Genomic DNA, 25566 nt, shown 5'->3' with positions numbered 1-25566 from the left:
CAACTACTGGGATTATACACATATATTTTGATAATACACAGATTTCACAGCATGCCAAACCGAGGTATTTAAGACCTTCTATAACAGAGTATGTATGGCTTTTTGCTAGTTCAGCGACACAGTATCCCAGCCACTTGAGAGATGGTTTTGTTACTCCAAATCTTACTTTGGTAACTCGGTATCCAGGAATCTCAGTAACTGACCAATTTTACCCTTAGCATTCTATTTAGTTACTTTAAAGACAAAAAGCAGTCCGCAGTCCACAGTCCACAGTGCTGGGCATTCTGTGGTTACAGATGATGCCCCACACATTAGTGGGGCGGACCCCTGCACTGAGATGGGGACGCCCTTGGAGAGCTCAGCTATCACCAGGAGGAGTAACACAAAACAAGCTTGGCTCCTATGCTGCAGCAGGATGAGAAATCAAGGACGAGGTCCTCATCCCTTCCCAGCACAAAGCCAGAGCCATCCTAAATAGACACGAGGACGCCCTACCACACACCTACAACCCGGCTGTGACCTGCCGGGGCAGGAAGGAGGACGTGAGCAACAGCAAGGAAGGCAACTGTCTCCATGTCTTCCTCTCAGAATGCCTTGTCTTTACAACACCTCTGTTCCATGGAGACTTACGGACGAGGAGCTCCAAAGCTGTAGTCACTAGAGTTCTCTAACAGAATAATTCCTAACTTAGTCTTCCTGGGTACCTAACCCTCAAGTCTGAGCCTTGCTAGCACATTTCTAGAAGACACTAGTCACAGGGCTTATAATAAAGGACACTGATAAAATGGAATGTAAACAGAAACTGCAACTAAGAAGGGAGTGGGGCGAGTAAAATAAGAAAGTAAGGAGTTTGTAAAGCACCAGCAAATTAGCACATTCAAAGGAAGGCGATTTAATGTCAGTAATCAGTAATTTGGGGGAATTTTTAGCGACCAAATAATATCTAAGTATGAATTAAGATTAATTCAAACTTATGACAGTCCTATTTAAGAGACATGAGACAGCAGGATCTTGACTTAATGCTTTATATTTGTCTTTTATTCTCTCTTCCATCCCAAGGATTTGATAAAATATTAAATCCACCCCACTGCTAATGGCAGCTATCACTTTCCGAACATCCACATATGTGTCAGGGACGTCATATAATAATCTCTAAAATCTGCAGCATAGATGATGATATCTGCTTTTGATAAATAACTGAGAAAAAACAAAGCCAAAGTTGATATAAATGCTTGGTATTTTTATTCCTCTGTTATTTATCTTCATTTCCCACATATGTGATTCTTCATATTTCTTATAACATTAAAAATTTTCAATTTTAAAAACCAGAGGAAAAAATTAACTCCATTTATTTTTCTTGTTGTTCTTAACTTAATCTAGTAGGCAGTATATTATCAAAGTTTATTGTGCGCCATTGCTGTGAATTCAGAAAAGTATGGTGTCTTTCTGCACAGTAAATTCACAGCTGATCCTAATGTCATGATTAGTACATCTTCTGAGGAACTAAGAGCCAATGATAGCCATTTTAGTTAAAGGTGAATTGTATCATTCAAATTCTTTGAAAGCTGGTAATCCGAACAAACAATTCTTTCACTCTCCTCTAAACAGAATATTTGATTTATCACCCTTCCATAAATAAAACATAAAAATGTTTGTGCTTCAAAGGACACCACTAAGAAAGTGAAAGGACAAGCCTCAGAATGGAGAAAATATATGTAAATTTGCAAATATGTGCAAATTCATATATATTATAAGGTACTCGTGCCCAAAATATACCAAAAATACTCCTAAAACTCACTAATAAAAAGAGAACATAATTAAAAATTGGGCAAAGGATCTGAATAGACATATTTCCAAAGAAGATATACAAATGGCTAATAAACACATGAAAAGATGCTCAATGTCACTAGCCAAGAGGGAAATGCAAATCAAAAACCACAATGAGTTACCACTTCACACCCGCTAGGATGGCTGGAATAAAAAAAGCAAATAATAACAAATGTTGGCAAGGAGGCAGAGAAACAAGAACACTCACCACACTGCTACTGGGATTGTAAAATGATGTAGTCACTTTGGAAAACAGTCTAGTAGTTCCTCAAACTGTTAAACACGGAGTTACCAAACTCGGCAATTCCACTCCTAGGTACATACCCAAGAGACATAAAAACATATGTCTTCACAAAAACTTGTACACAAATGTTCATAGTAGTGTTATTCACAGTAGCCAAAACCCAGAAACAACCCAAATGTCTATCAACTGTTGAATAAACCAAATGTGGTATATATCCACACAATGGAATATTAAGCCATAAAAAGAAAATACTGTTATATGGTACAACATGGATGAATCTTACAAACATTATGCTAAGTGAAAGTCACACAAGACCACATATTTTATATGAAATGTCCAGAATAGGTAAATCCATAGAGACAGAAAGTAGACTAGTGGTTGCCAGGGGCTGGGGGAAGGCGGGTATGGGGAATGACTACTAATGGGTATAGGGTTTCTTTTAGCAGTGGTGAAAATGTTCTATGAGATAGTGGTAATGGTTGCACAACTCCGTGAACAGACTAAAAATCACTGAATTGTACACTTAAAAAATAACAATAAAAAAACAGGCATAACTAATCTGTGATATGGGTCATAACGGTGCTGCCCTGGGGGAAGGGCAGCAAGAGGGGTTCACAAGGGAGCCTGCTTGGGTATATGATTCATTCATTCATTTTTTCTAAAGGTATTAAGGATATTTAAAGAAATTACTGAAATGAAGCAAAAGACACTGCGGCTGAGAGCAGGCACTTGAGTGAGACTTAGCCACCCACTGGTTTTGCAAACACTTGGTCTGAGCTCCAGTTTCCTCAGTGGTAAATCAGGGATGATCTCAGGATCGAGGGTTATCGGAGGGTTAAGTGAGACACTGGACGTAAACCACGAGCACAGTGCTCACTCTATCAGCATGCAGAGCCATTAGAGTTGTGTTGTGATCACACACTCATCACAGGAAGACTCATTGCACTCCCATCACCCCAATACCTTTTCCCACAGAAACTGCAGGGTGGGCAGCCTCTGGTGTCAGCCCATGCTCAGCAGGTGCAAGGACAGCACCCAGGCCCTCATCCCACACCTCTGGCACTCTCCTGGGACACTGGCTTTCCCTCCCTTGCCGCCAAGAGCCTTGCCTGGGAACAGCCACCATAGTGCTGCCTGCGGGCTGCTCTAGTTCTTCCAGTCACATCTTTCATTACTTCTTTCACCAGCACTTAGCAAAGGGCCACTCCTTGGCCAGCCCTAAGGATACTAAGTAATATATACAATACATATGTATTCTATCTGAATACAAGTATGTGGAATTCTTGTCTAACAAGATTACTTATTTTTAAACTCATTCAACTGGAAAATACTAGAAAAACAAATTTATGCCAGAGATTTAAAAAAATTCTAGCATATATTCTGACACCAATAGAATCCTATTTAAACTCCTAAACCTTCTGTATATAAACCATTTTCATCAATGTTCATAGATAATTGCCCAGAGCCAAATACTGAATGATCCAAGTCCTACCTGGCAATCTCTCTGAACTGGATGGTCGATATACCAGGAACACTATGGCATTAAAAAAAAAGAATAAAAGTAAGCCTTTTGATGGGTAATCCTCTCTTACTAAAATTCATTCAAGCTTTTACTGTATTTAGTGACTAACTGTATTTTTGCATGAGGAATAAACATCTCTGGAAGGAAAAAAACTGTTTCTACGAAAATTATAAAAAATCTTCTAGAACCTAATCCTATGCCAAACACCTGAGGCTACAAAGAAATGCCAGACTGCAGTGCCCAGTGGCCAGACATGAATATGAAAATGAAAAGAATATTCAAAATGGCAATAGCAACCCATTCAGCAATTCCAGTATTTAACTGAGTTTCCAAGTTATTGCTTCTGAACCAGAGAAAAGAACCAAGCCAGCTGCCCCCCCCCAAGTGATGCACTCACTTTCCTTCCAAAACTGAGAATTGGGGAGCAGGGGCCTCTCTCCCGGGCCTCGCCCTCTGACAGGAGGGCCAGCCATTACCTTTGACCAGCTGTCACTCACTTCAGCCCCAAAGAGGTCAGTGCTTCCAGGTGCTCCAGGCACATTTTCACAGCCCTCGCCCCAGCCAGTGAGTGTAAGGTAAAAACAGCACCTTATCAAGATGCTTATGAATGTATAGAAGAATCTAGTTTTTTTTTTTTAAGAGGCTTATAAGGTTGTTTGAGGAGCAGAAATATTTTGGATGTGATAAAAATGGCTTCCCTCATTTTCAACGCTATTTATTTGAATATCAACAATTAAATGTGTCCAGACTGGATGCATCCACATCAAATGGCATGTCACGTTATCCAACTGAACCTACACATTTCTGAGGTACTGCTTTTAAATAAGAAAACCCTCTGTGATTGCTAGTTCTTCAGTAATATAAAAAGGTCAGCATAAAGGAAATGAAACACACGGAAAATAATCCAGATGCTAAGCAGAAAAGGAGGCTAAATGTCCTCCTCTACTTTTATCTTTAGCTCACCATCCTCAAAATATGTTAATAAATAAATAAGAAGGAAAGAAGCGGTTTTATGTACGATTTTTTAAAGTGTTATTCTGGATTCATCTGGCCATTGGTAAGCCTGTCCTCTTCCCACTAGATGGCTAGAGATGAGACACACTAAAAACAAGGCAAATGACAAGAGCTTTCCATGAATCAATAAAATTTTATTGAAAGGTTGGCAAATGTTTAACATTTCAAAAAAGGACATTTAGCTTTGTGAAGTCGGCATCTGTATGCTAAAGAGCTGTCAAAACAGAATTCTCCTTAAACAAGTCCTTCAGTAAAAATTAAAGATTTATATTACAAATGTTATTTGATCACAAAAATCGCACTTTTCCAGAATGCTTGTGATGTTGAGTGAACTGTTTACACACTCCCACTCTGAGGTCTTTCCCTTAATGCCCTTGGCAGGAGGCTGCCTTGCTCTCCTTTAACTTCAAAAGCACAGCCCTTGTTTGGCCTTGTTTGCAGGTAGACTGCCCAACCCCTTGACTTTTTAGAGCTGGATTAAAGAAAAAAACTAAGAGCAGAGAGTACAGCACCACTCTCAGACTCAGACAAGTATAAACTAATTTTTCTTAAGTTCAATTAAAAAACCAAAAAGCTTAAGATCACATTTTAGAGTCCTCACTAATGTCAGTTCCAAAGTGTCTCCCGTGAACAATTATTATGTCATAATGAGACCTGCCTTATAATAAGAGAAATGCCACAAGCCCAGTGCTTCTCTCGGAGCTCCCTGTCAGTCATCCAGGCTGAACAAGCACATAAATGAGCCGACAGTGATCAAGTCAGCTAGGACTGCTGCCCTGTGCATTTAGAGCAGCGGTGAGTGTTTCTGACACGAAGGACTGGAGAGGCAACACTCACACATCTTTCACTTCTCCTTGACCCCCTCTGCTCTGTCTCAGGCCAAGTCTGAGATCCGCCTTCTCACCATCCCCATCCCCACTTGGAGCCATCACTTCCTCCAGTGCAGACAACACTCACAACCACCTAACAGGCCTCGTGGTCTCCTCCCGCTGTGACATATGCACATCCCAGTTTAAGAAGAGAACACTGCGAGTTACTGTGACTTCTCTATTAGAACAGTTCTCACAAATCGGGACGCACTGAAAACCAAAGGCCCTGTTTCTGAACCTCTGTGGGCTCTGCAGCGACTTGCAGTGAGACAGGAGTGTCTCAGGAAGGCTGATAGGCTGGCAGCCCTTCGGTGAGCACCTGACCAACACAGAAAAGATGCTGGGGGCTCAGCGGTGGGGTGGGGAGGAGGCATACCAGGCAGTCCAGTCTGACCCAAGTTTCCCATCACAAAACCCAAAGCCCTAGAGTTGGCGGGCAGGCCCATCCACTGTCATCTCTCCAGCATGCCCCTGGCTTTACCTGCTACCAGAAGGGCTTATGCAGCCCTCCACCCCACACATACAGTCGCCCAGAATTCCAGAGGCTGCTCCCAGATGAAGCCCGTCAGAGCAGGAGACCTGAGCACACATCCCCAGGTGAACCCCCACCATGGAAAGGCCCAAGCTGGATAAGTGGGCTTGAAAAAGGGGGGGGCGTTAAACCAAGATGCGAGAAGGTGACTGGGAAGGCCAACGTGGGCACACAGGGAGCAGCTACCACATGTCTTTGAGGAGACAGAACTGGCTAAAGGGGATTTTGGTTGAAGTTTTGTGCAGTGATATGCAATGTAACCTCCTTTTCCATAACCCCAAGAATCATTCAGAAAAGACCTGGCTGGTGTGATGGTATTTGGAGTGAGATGTGCCCCTTCATCCAGCAAACTTGCATCCCATTCTGTGACCAGATCAAATGTGACCACGTCACCTCAGCAAGGCCTTTTTCATTTCCCCCAGACAGAGGAAGCTGCTCTGAACTCTGGGCCATGCAGCACTCTCTCCACCTCCGTGGCAGGCAGTGTGCACTGGCTCTCGGAGGGAATGGATGAGAGAACAGCTTACCTGCCATCCAGCACAGAAAGGGCGGGACATCCAGTTGCGGGGGGGAGAGCACTTGAGAGCTCAGTCCCCAGCATCCTACACTTCAACTTGTAGTAATAAACTCAGAACAAAACACCAGCAAGTGAGGACAAAAGGCAAACTAAGAAAAACTATCAGAAACATAGACTACAGAAAAGGGGCTAATTTCTCTAATATACTGAGTTCTAAGAAATTAAGAAAAAGCTGAACAAGCCAATGTGAAGTATGGAGAAAAGGGAAGGATTTCAGCTAAACAGTAATCAACTCTAAACGTTCATAGTGTTCATAAAGATGCCCCATGGAGGGTGAGGTGGGCACGTGGGGGAGAGGATTCAGACACATGTGCTTGGAGAGGAAAGGCAGGTCCCAGCTGGGCTGCCTGGCTCAGGGGCCCAGGGGAAGGGAGGCAATCACTGATCTCCCCCACCAAGCCCCTGCATTACCACCTGGAACATTAACCACCAACCCCAGGGACAGCCGACCCAGCACCCAGCCCACACGCAGGATCTTAAGCCAAGTCAGGTACTGATGCAGAACATACCTCACAATGGTACAAAAAAAAAATTTACATTTCAAATGAAATAAGAAATATTTAATGTTTTAGAACAATTTAATCCCCAAATAGCTCTATTTCCCACAAAAAATACTAGGCCAACGGTACAGGAATGATTTGTCAAAAGCCAAATTTGTCCAGCTAAGAAAACACTAGAAATAAGTTAAGATGATACAAGCAGGACAGAACAAATGGCCTGGTTCCTTCAACAAATAAATGAAAATGGGGGAAAAAAGAGGAAGAGGGAGCCTCTAGGTTAAAAGAGAATTAGGAGATGTACAACCTAAATACCACACGCAGACTCTGTTGTGGCTAATACAGAACAAATCAACTGAAAACAACGAGAGGAAATTTAAACCATGACTGAGTATTTAATGGTAGTGAGGAATTACTGTTATTTTTTTAATGTCATAATGTTGTTAAGGCTATGTTTTGAAATAAACCCTTATCTTCTTAAGGTATATATGGAAATATTTACAAATGAGATGACAGATTTGCCTCAAAATAACCCTTTCTGGTGAAAGGGGGCATAAAAATGAAGACTTACTGACCATGATATGACAACTGTTGGGGCTGGGTGATTGGAAAGGGCTCCTTATTCTACTTTTTAATGTATTTGAAATTTCCTATAAAAAAACATTTTAAAATTTGGAGTAAGAAATATTACCAATTGCTATCACTTTTATTAATACTGATTATAAAAATAAAGAATATCAACACAGGAAAATTCAGGCCACTCCAAAAAAGGAACAATGACATTTTCAAACATGAAGTCATCTACTATTTCATTATATCTAAATGGAGGACACTTGAAGGCACGACATGGGATACTAGGCTAGAAATTTTTGAAATGTGAGTTTCCTTTCACAAATACTCAAACCAGGAAGATTGAATCCAAAGTGCTACAAGCTCTTGTCACAAACCGCAAAGCAGTTTTCCTCACTGGATGCATATCCGGGCATGAAAATCAGCTACATGCCCAGTTTATTTATTATGAGTTCATTTGTTTTATTGCTGGCATTCCTTCTGGGTCATAAAACAGTTTTATGAGCTGGTAAAAATTTTGTACAAACTCTGCAAAGCTGACATGACTAACAGCTTCAGTATTCAGCATAATAGACACATATCCTGAATCTGATTAATACCGGCACAGCAGTACTCTGACCCTTACTTTCAAAGGTCTGTCTTGATACTCTTATTGCTAAATGTTTACCCGAAGACTCCCTTTCAAACATGGTGCTGGACAACACTTTGTCAGGGAAAATGAAAACCACCAGTTAAATTTCTCCACTCCAAATTTTATTTTAAAAAACATGTAAAGTTCATTTTACTGGAGAATGTTTTTCTCAGATAATAAATGTAATATTTTAAGCACCATTAAACTTGCAATACAATCAACAACAAGAATTACTGTGGCAGGGAAAAAAAAAAACCATGAGAAAAGGGATGTAGGTGATGCAGTGAAATGGATATTAACTGAGAATGCATGGATTTTTAAAGTGTTTATTCTTAGGCCAGCCCCAGTGGTCCAGTGGCGCTTTTACCACTTTGGCGGCCTGGGTCCCATTCCCGGGCACAGACCTAGACCACTCATCTGTCAGTGGCAATGGCATGGTGGGAGCTCACATACAAAAAAAAAAAAAAAGAGGATTGGCAGCAGACATTAGCTCAGGGCGAATCTCCCTCAGCAAAAAAATAAAGTGTTTGTTCTTAATATTAAATTAAGTTGTATTTATATCATAAACCAACTGTTATAAAAATGTTACTGGAGAATAAAAAACATAAAATTTGATTAACTGAGGATCTAGCAGTACTCAAAAATCCCACCACTCAACAGGGACAACTAGCGATTCTAGATTATTTTTAGGGAGGTTTTCTAAATAATCCATGATAAATGGATATCCAAGGACTACTTGTCTTTGAAGGAAAATCATTAGAAGCAAAAGTTTCAAGGTGAACAAAGAACTGACTCTGAGGAAACAGACAAATCAGGAGAAGAAAACTTCAAAAAATTCTAATTAGTTATCCTCAGAAAAACAGGAAATTACAGCTACCTATCACCCACCAGCAACCACCCCATCATGACTATGAAGCAATGTCTTCTTCAAGAGGGAGATACTTCCACCCTAGAATTCTGTACTCAGTCAAACAAACTACCAATAAAATGAGGGCACAATAAGATATTTTTAGACATTCAATAACTTGGAAAGATTACCACCCTTGATACCTACCTATATGGGGGAAAAATGTTATATATACAGACATATATATGTGAACATGTGTAACAGATACATATTCCCCCCACCATGAAAAGACTCTAGCAAATCATCAAAAAAAGAATCCAAGAAAAGAGTGATATGAACATAAACAGTAGCAGCTGAGTGTGAGCCAGAAGCAGCAGAGAAGTAAGGAAGGAAGTGAAAGGAGCTCTTCATTACTGAAATCTGATGATGCTCCTGCTCAAGGCACAGGACAGGCGCCTTCTCTCTGGGTCACTTAGTTTTATAGTGAATAACAGTTACATAACCATAATTATAAAAATGCTATTTATTAGTTTCCTTACAACCAACTTAGACAAAAAATGGAAGACTTCATTATACCATAAAACATAAATGCTATAAACTTAAACAACATAAAATAGATAATTTCCCTAATTAACTCAAGTGAAAATTAACTTAAAAATGATGTGGCCACAGATATAAAGGAAATTGAAGTAATTAAATTTTTAAATACAATTCCATGTTAATAAACCAGAAATTACTGATAAAATGGTGTTTCTTAGAGAACATTAATTATAAATCAACCAAAAAAGACAGAACATCCAATAGAATACTAAGTTTGAAAGTTGTCTAAGATCATCTCTCACTGAAAGACACTGTAGTCAGGTAGTTTTTAAAGCAATACTATAAAACTTCACTCTCTAAAATATTCTTGAATACAAGACTGGAAGCTTCACGATTTTTCATGAAACTCTATAATTCTAACACCAAAATATTCCAAAGATAACACACAAAAGTTAAAACCACAGACTAACTACAGACTACCCCTCAACTGGGAATACAAATTAAAGATTATTAAATAAAACGTGAATACAACAGGCTCAACTGTGCAGTTAGAGAATAAAATGCCATGGCTAAGTATGGTTTATCATGAGAATGAGTGAATGATTCCACAGCATTATGTACATTCATTTAAACAATAAAAATTAACAGTCTATCAAAGATAAAAACCACTATCCTCTTGATATATGCAATAATATTTCAACATTAATTTCTTATGAAAATTTTAAAACGATTATGAATAGAAATATATTTTGGCATTAAAAAGTCTTTCAAATCAATATTCAATTTTAATGGAAAGTCTAGCATATGCTCTAAATTTTAAAAAGAAGTAAAAAACTTACAAGACAACTGGGGGAAGACGACTTTTACTTTCTATGGCATACTCCTGTACTATTTGAATTATAAAATCATGAGCACACATTATTTTTATAATTTTAAAACTATTTAAAATAAAAATAGTACTGGCTTAATATAATTTCTGTGATTTATGTTCTGATATTTTTAATACTTGGTATGAAGGGCAATCCTAAGTCACAAAGAACCATGATTTGCACCATCTGCGACCACCCTCCACAAACTATTACAGAATTCAAAGTTAAGGAAGAGTAACTCAAGAAATGTCTGGAGAGGAATTTTTATAAAGAAAAATCAGCTAATGATATGGTAGATGCTCTTGATTCAGAGAAATCATTAATTCTCTCTGGAGAAGTTTAAAAACAAAAACAATCTCAGGTAGTAGCACTCTCCATTAATAGGCCAAAACTGGATAACCCAGATGTCTATCCAGAGTGAATGGATAAACTGTGGTACACAAATACCGTGGACTACTATATACAGCAATGAGAAAGAACCAAGTGCAATTACACTCAACAACATGGAAGGATCTAAATTACTTTTACTTGCAATTACTTTTTTATTGTGATAAAAATATAACATAAAATTTGCCATTTTAACCATTCTTAAGGTTGGTCAAGAAAAAAAAGAGACTCACATTCCTAGAACTGAAATGAAAGAAGGGACATTACTCCAGATCTTACAGAAATAACAAGATTTTTAAGAAATACTATGAACAACTGTATGCCAACAAATTAACCTATATGAAATGGACAAATTCCTAAAAAGACAAAAACTACAAAATTGACTCAAGAAGAAAGAGAAAATCTACAGCAAGTAGAGAGATTGAATTAGTAACCAAAAAACTAACCACAAAGAAAAGCCCAGATGGCTTCACAGCTGAATTCTATCAAACATTTAAAGAATTAATACTAATTTTTCACAAACTCTCAAAAAAATATGAGAGAACACTTCCTAACTCATTAAGGCCAAAATTAATCTGATACCAAAACCAAAGACATAAAAGGAAAACAAAAACAAAAACAAAAATAAAACTTCAGACTAATACCACTTATGAATATAGATGCAAAAATCCTCAATAAAATACTAGCAAACCAAATCTAGTAACAAAGAAAAAGAATTGTACACCACGACCAAATGGGATTTACCCCAGGAATGTAAGGTTGGTTCAACATACCAAAATCAATTAATGGAATACACCATATCAATAGAATAAGAAACAAAAGCCACATAATTATCTCAATGGATGCAGAAAAAGCAGTTGACAAAATCCAACACCTTTTTATGACAAAAACACTCAACAAACTAGGAATAGAGGGGAAGTTCCTCAACCTGATAAAGGGCATCTATGACAACTCACAGCTAACAGCACACTTAATGGTGAAGGACTTAGATGCTTTCTCCCTAAGATCAGGAATAAGAGAAGAATGTCCACTCTCAACACTTCTATTCCACAATGTACTGGATTCTAGCCAGGACAATTAGGCAACAAAAAGAATTAACGACACACAAATTGAAAAGGAAGGAACAAAACTATCTCTATTTGCAAGTGACATGATTATATATATAAAAATCCTAAGGAATCCACTTGAAAAAGTTAAAATGACAAACTTTGTCATATATATTTTACCACAATAAAAAAGTGAAAACAAACAAGTTAAACTCTGAAAACTACAAAATATATATATTTTTTTAATTTAAAAGATCTAGGAGCCAGCCCTGATGGCCTAGCAGTTAAAGTTCGGCACGCTCTGCTTCAGTGGCTGGGGTTCGGTTCCCGGGCGTGGAACCACACTGTCTGTCAGTAGCCAAGCTGTGGTGGTGGCTCACACAGAAGAAGCAGAAGAACTTACAACTATACACAACCATGTACTGGGGCCTGGGGTAGGGGGAGGAAGAAAAAAGGAGTAAGATTGGCAACAGATGTTAGCTTAGGGGGAATCTACCTCTGCGCAAAAAAAAAAAAAAAAAAATGAAATTTGAAAGATCTAAATAGATGGAAAGACATATCGTGTTCATGTGACAGAAAGCAATATTGTTAAGATGGCAATACTCCCCCAAACTGATCTACAGATTCAATGCAATCCCTATCAGAATCCCAGGTGGCTTCTTTATAGAAAGTGACAAGCTGATTCTAAAATTCATATGGGAATTCAAGGAACCCAGAATAGCCAAAATAATCCTGAAAAAGAACAATTGGAGGACTCACACTTCCTGAATTCAAAACTTACTACAAAGCAACAGTAATCAAGTGGTATGGTACTGGCATAAGGACAGGTATATATATCAATAGGACAGAACTGAGAGTCCAGAAATAAACCCATACATTTACGGTCAATTGACTTTGATAAGGATGCCAAGACTATTCAACGGGGAAAAAATAATTTCTTCAACAAATGGTGCTGGGACAACAGGATACCCACATATAAAAGAATGGATGTGGACCCCCTATCTCATACCATATACAAAAATTGACTCAAAATGGATCAAAGACCTAAATGTAAGAGCTAAAACTATAAAACTCTTAGAAGAAAACATAGGTATAAATCTTTGTGACCTTGGATTTAGCAATGGATTCTTAGATATGACACCAAAAGCAACAAAAGAAAAGTCAAATTGGACTTCATCAAAATTAAAAACTTTTGTGCTTCAAAGGAAACTATCAAGAAAGTGAAGTGACAACTCATAGTACAGGAGAAAATATTTGCAAATCATACGTCTGATAAAGGATCTGTATTCAAATATATAAAGAACCTTTACAACTCAAAAGCAAAAAGACAACACAATTTAAAAATGGGCAAAAGACTTGAATAGACATTTATTTCTCCAAAGAAGATATACAAATGGTCAATAAACACAAGAAAAGATGCTCAACATCATTAGCCTTTAGGGAAAAGCAAACCAAAACCACAATGAGATACCACTACACACCCACTAGGATAGCTAGAATAAAAAAGACAAATAATAAGTGTTGGCAAAAATGTGTAGAAACTGGAACCCGGATATGCTGCTGGTGAGAACGTAAACTGGCATATAGCTACCATGGAAAACAATCCGGCAGTTTCTCAAAATGCTAAGCAGAGAGTTACTGAATGACCTAGCAATTCCACACACCCAAGAAAAACGAAAACACATGTCCACACAAAAACTCACACATTAATGTTCATATCATTATTCATAATAGTCAAAAGGCAGAAACAACCCAAATGTCCATCAACTGACGAATGGATAAACAACATGTGGACTATCTATATAACAAAATGTTATTCGGAATAAAAAGAAATGAAATACAGACAGATCCTTGAAAACATTATGCTAAGTGAAAAGAATCCAGTCACAAAAGACCACATATTATATGATTCTATTTATAAGAAATGTCCAGAAAAGGCAACTATATAATGAAACTAGATTAGTGGTTGCTTAGGGCTGGGGGGAAGGAGGGAGTTGGGGGTGATAGCTAAAAGATACAGGTGATGAAAATGTTCTGGAATGAAATAGTGGAGATAGTTGCACAACTCTACGAATACACTAAAAACTACTGGACTGTACAATTTAAACAGGTAAATTGTTTGTGGACTGTATCTCAATAAAGCTGTTACCCAAAAAAGAAGAAAGAAAGAAAAGAAACCATCTGGTAATTGTAAATGGCAGAGAAATCTTTCTTTTCCAGTAAAATAAACTTAATCAGTTAGCTGTGTAATTCACGTTTCTCTCATGTTGCTGATAGACATCCGGTTTTTGTTCAATAACCCTCTTAACAGATTATTTCACAAGGATTATCAAAACTTCTTAAACATAAACCTTGCTTTAAAAAAAAAATAACTAAATATTTGGAGAAGGAAATATATCCAGATTTATCACTTTGGTTACGTAAAACCAAAATAACACCTGATGTTTTGAGAAACATTTCTTGACCTAATACAGTCTAACATAAATTCCATCCTGACACCTTAATTAACTGGCGAAATGAGAAATAGAGCATTCCCAATAACTTCCCACTTTGCTGCTAGTTAATAATATATCCTACATATTTGAAAGCAGTGCTTCATCAACCTTTTCCCAGATTCATTTTAAAGGTACATCAGAAAGGTGATTTGTTAACATACTTAAAGACTTTTCAACAACCTGATTTGAAATATTTAGGGTTAAAAAAGAAACAAATCCTCGGGCTGACCCCGTGGCGTAGTGGTTAAGTGCGCATGCTCTGCTGCTGGCGGCCCGGGTTCGGATCCCGGGCGCACACCGACGTACCACTTGTCAGGCCATGCTGTGGCGGCATCCCACATAAAGCAGAGGAAGATGGGCACAGATGTTAGCTCAGGGCCCGTCTTCCTCAGCAAAAAGAGGAGGACTGGCATGGATGTTAGCTCAGGGCTGATCTTCCTCACAGAAAAAAGAAACAAATTCATTTGTGAGAGAGCTGCAAAATTATTTTTTAAGGATTGCTGCATACCCATTAATTATGAAGTCAACAACTTTCCCAATAGTGAAGAATCAATACAAATGCTATTTCAAGTTAAAAATAATGTATAAGTTAAAAAAATATATATTCAGGGGCCAGCCTGGTGGCATAGTGGTTAAGTTCGCACGCTCCGCTTCGGCGGCCGGGGGTTCGCAGGTTCAATCCTGGGCATGGACCTGCACACTGCCTGTGAAGCCATGCTGTGGCAGGTGTCTCACATATGAAGTGGAGGAAGATGGGCATGGATGTTAGCCCACGGCCAATTTTCCTCAGCAGAAAGAGGAGGACTGGCAACGGATGTTAGCTCAGGGCTAATCTTCCTCATCAAAATAAATAAATAAATTCAGCCCCTTGATTTCAATTTTTTAAACACAATGAGAGAAATTCAATGTTTCAATTCAATTCCTTCACACAAACAGGGGTAAAGTACAAGAGAGTAACAGCCTTACAATGTTATTTGGGTGTCACGGTAAGGGAGGTCTATTTACCTTTAGATTTCATTTCTGTTATTTATGTTTTTAAAAAATTATGAGTGGCAAGAACATTTCTTGTTCGGCTCTTTATTTTAAATTGATGAGTTCTTCCTACATACCAAAATCTTTGCAGTTGAACAGAATCAGCTCCATGTCACTTTCAAGAAAGACAAAGTTTATACACATGGTCCCCGACTCACAAACACCCCATCACAGACCTCTCCACACTGCATGTCTCCACAGGCACAGCCCCGCTTCACCCCCACCCAACCTGGAGGGCTGCTCCCCAGCCCTCTCCCAGCCACCTGAGAAAGCAGACACTTTCCAGGAACCCCTTTTCTCTGCTTTCAATACACCCATCATGTAACCCCCCTTCTTCCCACACTTTTCCTCTTTCTCCCTTCTCTCTCTTCCACTGATGTGCAGTTACTGGAGAAAAATTTGCCCTCCCTTATCCCCATTTTTTCCTTCTACTTATGGGGGAAGCTTTCTAATAAATGAGTAAGTATAAGAATAGAAAGGGCAATACATCCAAATCAAAGAAAACTGTAACTCTACACTGACTTCACACAGAGATGGAAACGAGGGTGCCTTTCAGGTAAGTACAGCGTAGAGAACACCCAGAGAACACCAGCCTTTACCTCTGTACCATCTGGAAGCCCTATGAAGATGAGAGCACAGGAATACGAAGGCACTTAGCCTCAAGGGTAACAAGAGCTCCGGAAGAAGAGGAATTCTGTTTTGTTCACCACTGCAGTGCTGGCACTTCTTTTTTTTTGTGTGTGAGGAAGATCAACCCTGAGCTAACATCCATGCTAATCCTCCTCTTTTTGCTGAGGAAGACGGGCTCTGAGCTAACATCTATTGCCAATCCTCCTCCTTTTTATCTTCCCCCAAAGCCCCAGTAGATAGCTGTATGTCACAGTTGCACATCCCTCTAGTTGCTGTATGTGGGACGCGGCCTCAGCATGGCTGGAGAAGCAGTGCGTCGGTGCGCGCCCAGGATCCGAACCCGGGCCGCCAGTAGCGGAGGGCACGCACTTAACCGCTAAGCCACGGGGCCGGCCCATTGCTGGCACTTCTTAAGTCCTTAAAAAAGACTTGCTGAATGAATGACAGGAGATGACAGCAGATTAGAAATGTCAACATAATTGTGCACAGTGGGAAAAGCAAATGGACAAGTGATATCTAATTTAGCAAAGTTAGAAAACTGAAAGTTAACTGAGTGTGAGGTAGGGGTAAGGCGGCTCAGGAATCATCAGTGGCACCAGGCTATCTGAAGGCCTAAAGCGTGATGGACAGAAAACATGACTGGCTTGAAGTCTGCAGGAGAAGCAGTTACACCCCAGATCTCCTCCCACTGCCACCCCTACCCCATCAGCTCTCCTGCACCTCACTCCACCTTCCCAGAAAGCTGCCACTACTCCCCACTGCCCAAGCAGGAGACCAGAAACCCCTCTCTGGGGAAACAGGCCCAAGAGAAAGAATTCTTTAGCAACTTCTGGTGTGCCCCTCAAACTGGCAAGGTCCCTGCCTTAATGGTGAGACTCAACATTTAAAGTTTGTCCATGCACACAGGGGGTTTCCAATCAGCCTACTAATAACTATGAAACGACAGCCAATAACCGCCAAACATTTGGAGAAAGGCTTCTGACATCAAAGACAAAGACCAAAGTAGGAAAGAGGAGAAAAAGGACTTAGAAGAAACAGACAACACAGGAAACAAAAGAAAATGTCTATATAACAAATGTGTGCACATAAATCAATAAAAAATAAAGAGAAATGTTTAAAAAAATGTACTGCCTTCATGAAACAAAAACAAGATGTTATAAAAAGGAGTGCTGTGAACAAAAACACTTAGAAATAAAAGATATAACAGCAGAAATAAAAATTCAGAGTAGGAACTATAAGATAAAGCTGAGGACTTCTCCCAGAAAAATCAGAACAAAAAGATAAACGAATAGAAAAAAGTAGGAGAAAAAGAAATTAGCAGAACCCACCAGAAGATGCAACATCTGAATAACAGGAGATCAAGAAGAATAGAAAGGAGAAATCCGAGAAGAGATTATCAAGCAAGAAACAATACAGAAAAGTTTCCCAGAGCTGAAGGACCCAAGTGTCCCCACCAAAAAGATCCACCACGGAATACCAGGGATAAATGGAAGACCCTGAAAGCTCCCAGAGATAAAACAAGTCACACAAAGGCTTGGGGATCACAACGGCCTCAGGCTCTTCATTACCAACAATGGAGGATAGACAGCAAAGGAGTATTGCTTTCAAACTTCTGAGAAAAAATGATTTCCAACCCGGCATTCAATACCCAGGCAAACTGTCATCCAAGTGTGAGGGAAGAAAAGGCATTTCCAGACAGGCTAGGTCTCAAAAAATTTCTCTCTGACAAATTCTTTGTCAGGAAACCACTAGAAGATATACTCCACCAAAAGGAGAAAGACATGGAATCCAGTAAGGGGAATGCAACAGAGGAGAGACGCAAAAAGAATTCCGTTAAGGAATGAAGAGAAACTCCAGGATGACTGCTAAGTAACAGGCCCAGAGAATAGGGCCCGGACTGAAGAGGAAAAGGAAAGGCTCTGCAAGGGATGAAAAGTGCTAGACTACTCGAGGTGTCGGACTGTACTGAGGCATTCTATTCAAAAACCTGGGACTAAACTCATGACTGTACATTGGAATCCAAGCTAAAGGAAAGAAAAAATAATTCATCCCAATATAAACACAAAAATAATTCCATCTTTACTAATTAACTGCATCCTATGTGGCTTAGCTGTTAAGATATTTACCTAATGATAACAACATAAACACAATATCAATTTAAACAAAAATTATTATATAACCATATTTGGAAAAAAGGAGAGAGAGAACTGGGCGTGTGTTTGGGGCAGTTGCGCGGTGGAGGGGAGAAAAGTACAAGTTCTATAGCCTTCTCTTCTGTGGTAAGAAGCCCACAGATAACGTCTAAAATGGAAAAATCAGAAATGAGCAGTACAAGCATGCTATATAGAAACATGAAATTTGAGGCAGGAATTTCTAAATAAATAAGCACCAATATCTAAGATTCTTCCCCTCTTCCACAGTAATATCACATCTTCTCCCTGTGGCCCGGAATGTGGATGAGACGGCCACCACCGTCAGGAGGTGGACTGAGAGCAGGAAAGGGCCCAGGTCCTGGAAAGCTGTTTACTAGCCCTAGACTGCAGACATCCCAATTTCACATGAGAGAGAAATCACGTTGATTCTGTTTAAGCCACTGCTATTTGGTTCTCTGTTACTGGCAGCTGAATGTGATCCTAAGACAGATGATTCTAAGTAAAAACAGAGGGGATAAAAGTGGTTGCTTATGGGGGGCCGGCCCGCTGGTGTACTGGTTAAGTTCGTGTGCTCCGCTTCGGCGGCCCTGGGTTCACAGGTTCAGATCCCAGGCACAGACCCATGCACGACTCATTAGGCCATGTGTGGCAGTGTCTCACATACAAAATAGAGGAAGATGGGCACAGATGTTAGCTCAGGGACAATCTTCCTCAGCAACAAAAGGAAGATTGGCAACCATGTCAGCTCAGGGCCAGTCTTCCTCACACACACACACAAAAAAGTGGTTGCTTACACAAGTTAGAACCCAGAGTGGCGCAGGCTGGTAGAAGGACAACTGTTCTGTGTTACAACTCTGTAGTACTACTTGACTTTTAAAACTAAGTAAATGCATTACTTTAATAAAGGTAAAATTATATTTAAAGAAAATCACCCCACAGGGTATGGTCAGAAGTGCTGTTAATCTCAACTTCTAAAACTAAGATTAGATGTGTAAGGTCAATTTTAAATTCTAACATTGCACCATGTCTTTCAGACCTGATTTATTAAAGACAACAGAATTTGAAGTCACTGTAGAAGTTTTTGAAAGGAGGACTGATGAAATGAAAAGCGATGTTTAAGACTGATCTGGCAGTGGTACTTAAATCTTCAAGTGAGAAAGACATTTATTTAGGTCTGCGGGTTTGCGAGCTTCAGCTAGGCCAGTGATAACGGGAATGGAAAGAAAAGGCTAAAATAAAACTGAGATATTTCAAAGCAGGTGCCAGCACGGCAGCTTGAGATTGACCATGGTCCGGTGAAGGAGAGAGCCCTGGCTAGAGGGCTGCTTGCTCAAAAATGATCAGGCAAAATGTCCAGAGCCTGGTTAACCCAGGAGAGAGTAGGGATGGGAGTGGAGGGCAGATCATGTGATTTCTCAAATTCCTAACAGTTTTCAAACCCAAGACTGATTTTGGAGGCAAGAGGAATCATCATCATTCCAACAACATTAGGAGTCACCTTAGAAAAGTAAGTTCCATATGTCTCCAAAGAATCTCCGACACAAGGATAGAATTTGACTGAAATTTATGATCCAATTCAAATTTCTCTTTGAATTTCTAATTCTTTCCTAAGGGTAACAAAATCCAAAGTCTCCTATTATATAACTGATCCTTTTTGCAAAGTTTTAATCTAAAAATAATTTTATTGCCCGTTACCAACCAGTCAATAAAACTGACCAAAAACCTAATACACAACACAGATTGTTTAAAATCACAAAGGGGGACCTCTATTGCATAGTATCTGTTCTGTTGTTTTTTAAAAAAGTTGTTTCTCTAGTAGACTTGAAGTCTATATATAGTTCACATTGTCAAGACAAGTGTGATCTTAAACCGAAGGAAAATGTATTTTCCTCTCATCCATTTTCACTAGGAAGAGAGCATTTGTGCGAGCTTCTCACACAAATTTAAAATAATCTTAACATACTGTTATTCTGGGACATACTAAGAATCTAAGAATCAAACTCGGGACAGGGACTAAAAGGTGTTATGTTATGGGAGTCAGGGTGATGTGATTATAGGGTTTTTGGGGTTTTTTTTAATTCTTTCAAAATTTCCTTTAATTTTATCTTTTTGATTAAAAAAAAAAGGTAAAAATCTGTATTTGGTCTCTTCCAGCAAGATCCTTTTACTTTATTAGTCTCAAAACATACTTTTTGTCTCTTTTCCAAGAAAAGCATTCAGTAGTTTTGCCGTACTCAATATAGTTTGGAATTAACAGGCCTGTTTGCTCACAGGTTTATCTAGCATCACAGACATGAGCACACACAGGAGAAGATTTCTAAGGGCATAAGACTCTGCAGATGACTCAGAGCAAAGGCAAGAGGAGCTGCCTGTCAACTCTGCCATATTTTAGGTTTTTTCACCTTACGTACATTACAGTATTTTGCTTAAAGAGCAATTCACTGCACATCAGAAACTTTTTCAGGCAGCTCACACAGTGGTATCTGAAGTGAGAACAACTCACTCCAACTCCAACTTTATTTACTGAAAGTCTTGGGGCCGGCCCTGTGGCTTGGTGGTTGAGTGCGCGCGCTGCAATGCTGGCGGCCCGGGTTCGGATCCCGGGTGTGCATCGAGGCACCGCTTCTCCGTCCATCCTGAGGCCGAGTCCCACATACAGCAACTAGAGGGATGTGCAGCTATGACATACAACTATCTGCTGGGGCTTTGGGGGGAAAAAATAAAATAAATAAAATCTTTATTTACTGAAAGTCTAGATTTAACACAGACACTGCTGTTCACTTCAAAGCCCAATAGTCAACGGAGGAGGTTTTAGGAAAGAAAAGGTAAGACCGGCTTGTTAATGTTTAATGATTTCAACTGTCCCCTCGCATGCCATGTAGTCAGTATTACTATGCATTTCAAATAGCTATTTACATATCTAAATTAACCTCATTTTTATTATGCAATCCCAATACTTCCCTACAATTTAGAGCTTATTATTCAAAAGACCTTGTTTCTTAAATCTGTTATTTTAAAAAAGTGTTCCCATGTTATGCAAACATTCTATCTGGAGAAACCACTAAGATTAAAACGTATCTTGAGGGCCGGCCCTGTGGGTTAGCGGTTGGGTGCACGCGCTCTGCTGCTGGCGGCCCAGGTTCGGATCCTGGGCACGCACCGACGCACCGCTTCTCCAGCCATGCTGAGGCCGCGTCCCAGATACAGCAACTAGAAGGACGTGCAGCTATGGCACACAACTATCTACTGGGACTTTGGGGGGAAAATAAATAAATAAATAAAATTACCAAAAAAAAAAAAAAACGTATCTTGATAGGTTTAGCACTATCACTTAAGCCCAAACTTATTAAATTTGGTAGAGTCATCTTACTCACACCTAGGGCCAAGCATCCCCATGGTGACAGCTACAGGAATTCACACGGATGAAGGAGAACTCGGAGAAGGTACTCCTGCGTTCATAATACGCAAAAAATCACAAACGAGGAAACTAATCAGAGGGCTAGAAAGATTAACTCTATTCCCTACAGAAGAAATATGCGTCGTGGTGAGAGAAGATGCCCTTGATTGGGACTCAGGAAGCCCACACTCAGGTCTGCCTCCATGAGGCATGCCTACACCAGCAGCGAGCCCAAGGCCTCCAACCTGGTCCGCAGGTCACACTGGCCCAGAGCAGAGGGCCACTGTGGTCCATCCAATGTCAACAAGCTGGGACTGCAAACATCAGCTCCATCCAAATCTAACACTAGCCATTATACTTAAACCATGAAAAAAATATTTAACACATGTAAGTTAAAAGTATTTTTATGTAACAAAGATGAAAGACAACAAATTCACCTCATTTAGCTGTTCATATTTGTTGCTGTTTACTTGCAGAAATTTTAGTGTTTCATGTGCTCTGCTTCACATGGTATCAAATTTGCATTAAAAAACAGCTTAAAGAAATACACATGCAAAGTAGGGTATTTCCAATTTTTAATTAAGGTCTGGGATTTCACAGAGGAAACTAATTAAACTATAAACATAATCAAGGGAAAATTAAAGACAAAAACTTACAATGAAGGCTAGGATGACTCTTGTCCCATGCAACCATGTGAAAATAACAGCCAGAAACAGTCTTCTTTTAAAACTTAAAAACTTTATTACCTATACTTTCCAAATTTCCTCAAAGATGCCCCAATAAGTCTCAAAATCTGAGCTGAATCAGCTGTTTTTCTTCACTAAGTTTCACGAATTCTACATAGCTGTCATTAAACACCTAGCAAGATTTGGAAGGTGGGGAGAGGTTGGCCCTGTGCATGACAGGACTCAATATATCAGAGGTTTCAAACATCACGCAGAGTGTGAACCCAAAAACTCAACAATCCACAGGGTGATACCCTATATATGTTTCCTGAGCAGAAGTAATTCCACTTGAAAGTCAGGAGACCTAATAACGCTCCACAAACCACTCCATTTGCATTCTGTCTTCCAATAACAATAACTAGGCGTTCCAAATAACGCTAAATAACGACTGCACACACATCTTAACTAGTAACACACCACTGTAGAGTTACAATGGTGATAGGTTACCATACATGAGATCAAATACTACTTCTAAAAGACATTAATATTTCATTAAAATGCCATCTTAAATTTAAGTCCATTCTTCTCTGCAATTTAAAGTTTATACTTCAGAGCAAATTGAGTTCTTAGGATAATGTAATTTATTTGTAATCATAATTTCCAAAAAGGCAGGACATACTTTTGAAAATATTTCTATATTATAGCACACAGCTTCTGTTTAGATTTGGAAAGCTCAAACCTCATAAAACAAGACCTCTACACATGCTGAGAAGAGGTTCCTCCATTGAAGCCCACCAGTTCACAAAGTGGCTGGTACCGTCTGGTGGCCAGGGGGCTACACAAGGACCACTGGTCCACAGGGCACCCAGCCTTCACACCAACCCCTGCTGAGGTGCTGCGCAGTTCCCAGGCCAGAGGCCAGCTAGACCACATCTTACCAGCTAACCCAATCTTCCCTCTGCTTCCTCCTCTCAGTCACACTTACTCACAGACTGTGCACCAAGCTGAACCTGATTGTGGAACTGTCTGGATTTCAATATCAAATGCTCAGAAAGGAATGGCAAATACAATATTCAGACCGCTGGGATGTAACAGGCACCAAAGACCTCACTTTTAAAGCAACTGTGAAGTCAGTTAATTATTCAGTTGGAAATCACGTCACCGATAAAGGACCCCAGAAAGCGAACACTCTTATTTTACTGATATTCTATGTAACCAAGAATGGTGGTCCCTGCCGAAAGAAAGCACAACAGGCTGTCCTGGGACTCTGGGCCTCCTTCTACTGCTGCTCTCACAAGACATCGTGTTAACAGCTCACTAAAGAGCAAAAAACAGAAGCCCTCTAAACAATATCACAACTTAAGTTTTAATCTGTAAACAAGACTCCAAATTCCAGTTACCATTTTGACAGAGTAGGAGGTCTCACTATGTAATATACTCGTTTCTTCATGTAAATATCAACTCTATCAGCCTCAAATATTAGAAATCACTGGTTCAAACTGCACAGTCCTAACCTAATGACGCAAATGACGCAACGATAAAATTTTCATAGGTTTGGCCTGAACCCTAAACATAAGCGCTGCATCTTCACACTCAGTCGTTTTAGGTGAGTCTGAGGGTCTTGACAGAAAGCCCATGCTGCGGAGAGATAAAATCAAGGGTTTCACTTCACACTTGTAGCTGTTCTCAAGATCCTAATGACTATTAAACGTCTTAATCAAATTTTTGTCCTAATAAAGCATAAATCAGCTCATCAATGATTACAGCATTATAGATCCTAACTAGACAAAGCATGCAAAGGTCAGATGAAGAAAGTTTTTAAGTGACTTCCCTATACTGACAGTTCCAGCTCCTCCCAAAATATTACGAGGGTCTGGCAAATCACAGTGAAAAAAACATCAGTTTTTGCATGGCGTATCCAAAATAAGGCTTTTAATCTTAAAATTCCCTGGAAGGTGCTACAGTAAAAAAGGTGTTCAAGACCCTGGACGCCAAGGTGATGTAGACAGGCTGTCCCCTAGGAGGGGGCCGTTAGAGCTGGGCTCCCAGAAGATGCACAAGAAGGTGTGGGGGCCCACGGGGCGGTGGGGGAGGCAGACGCAACCAGCACACGCGGCTGCCCCTACAAGCCAGCAGAACGTGTGGGGGTGAGGAACTCGACGCTGACTTTGGCCCCCAAAGCGAGAAGCGGGGGTGGGGGTGGGGGCGGATATCCCAGGGAGTGCTGCAGGAAATGATATCCAGACTCGGAGGGTGGATCTAGGAAGCGGCCGGGGCGATGGCCCGGCGGGGTGGTGGGGGTGGGGGTGGCAACGGAGAATATGGCTCCAAGGGGCAGGATGAGGGGGCGGGACGACCGAACGCGGATGTGCGAGGGCCGAGGACGAGGGCAGGGAGGGACCAAGAGCCGCGAACGGACGAGGGTGCAAGGAGCGGCCGCAGAGGGATGGGGCGGCGGGTCTGGGAGCAGTGACGAGGCGAGATGAGTGGCAGCCCGAGGGCAGGGAGGAGGAGGAGAAGACGGCAGGGTGGGAAGACGGGGAGCGCGGGTGGGGGTCGGAGGGGCTGAGGGTCAGGCACGCGCCCCGCGCGCACTTACCCCACTCGAGGAACTCGGCCACATACTTGTCGCGGCGCAGGGCCGACTGGCTGCACTCGGTGTACAGGCAGACGAGCACGTCGAGCAGCGTCTCCACGCTCAGGGCGCTCTCGTTGCGCCACGGCCCGTCCAGGAGCAGCTGCTCCAGCTTCTTGAGCCGCACCTTGGCCGACATGGTGCCGCGCGTCCCGCTCCCAACGCGCCGGCCTCTCGCCGCCCGCTCGGCCAGTCCGTCAGGGCGAGCCCTCGGGGACCCGGCGGCCGCGAGCCCCGGCAGCGCCTCGTCGCCGCCCCGTCCGCGTCGTCGCGCCCCGGCCTAGGCCGACATCTTGGGCTCGGTCCCGGCGGCGCAGCGTCTGGGGCGCCGGGCCCCGTGGGTCCATGGGCCGGTCTCCTCCCCTCGGCGCCGCCGCCCTCCCCGCCCGGCGCGGCCCGCCCTCGCTCGCCCCCGCCGCGCGCCCCTCAGCCCCGCCCGCGGCCGCGCCCTCCTCGCCGTCCGCCGCTCGCCGCCGACCTGGAACAGCGCGGAGCCGAGCGCTGCGCAAGCCCGGCCGGCGCCCGAGCCCCGACCCCAGCCCCGACCCGGCGGCCCAGCCCCGCGGCCCGCAGCCAACCAGGGCGCG

The 25566-nt window shown here is 41.2% G+C and overlaps 1 protein-coding gene across 3 annotated transcripts in view; it reads right to left on the bottom strand.

The window, feature by feature from the left end:
- Nucleotides 1-25341, bottom strand: part of CDC42BPB (CDC42 binding protein kinase beta) — a 117641-nt gene extending 92300 nt beyond the window's left edge. For all 3 annotated transcript variants that reach the window (XR_015556052.1, XM_087447898.1, XM_004434279.3), the window contains exon 1: nucleotides 24944-25341. Coding sequence is in view for 2 of the 3 variants with exons in the window: in XM_087447898.1 (XP_087304024.1) it covers nucleotides 24944-25118 (175 nt within the window). In the remaining variant the exon portion in view is untranslated. The remainder of the gene's footprint in view (nucleotides 1-24943) is intronic.
- Between the last annotated feature and the right edge of the window lie 225 nt (nucleotides 25342-25566).

This window comes from Ceratotherium simum, chromosome 24 (assembly GCF_057802395.1).
Source record: "Ceratotherium simum simum isolate JZ-2026a chromosome 24, ASM5780239v1, whole genome shotgun sequence".
NCBI lineage: Eukaryota > Metazoa > Chordata > Mammalia > Perissodactyla > Rhinocerotidae > Ceratotherium > Ceratotherium simum.
Note: the sequence above shows the minus strand (reverse complement) of the source record. Positions and strands in the feature narration are given on the sequence as shown.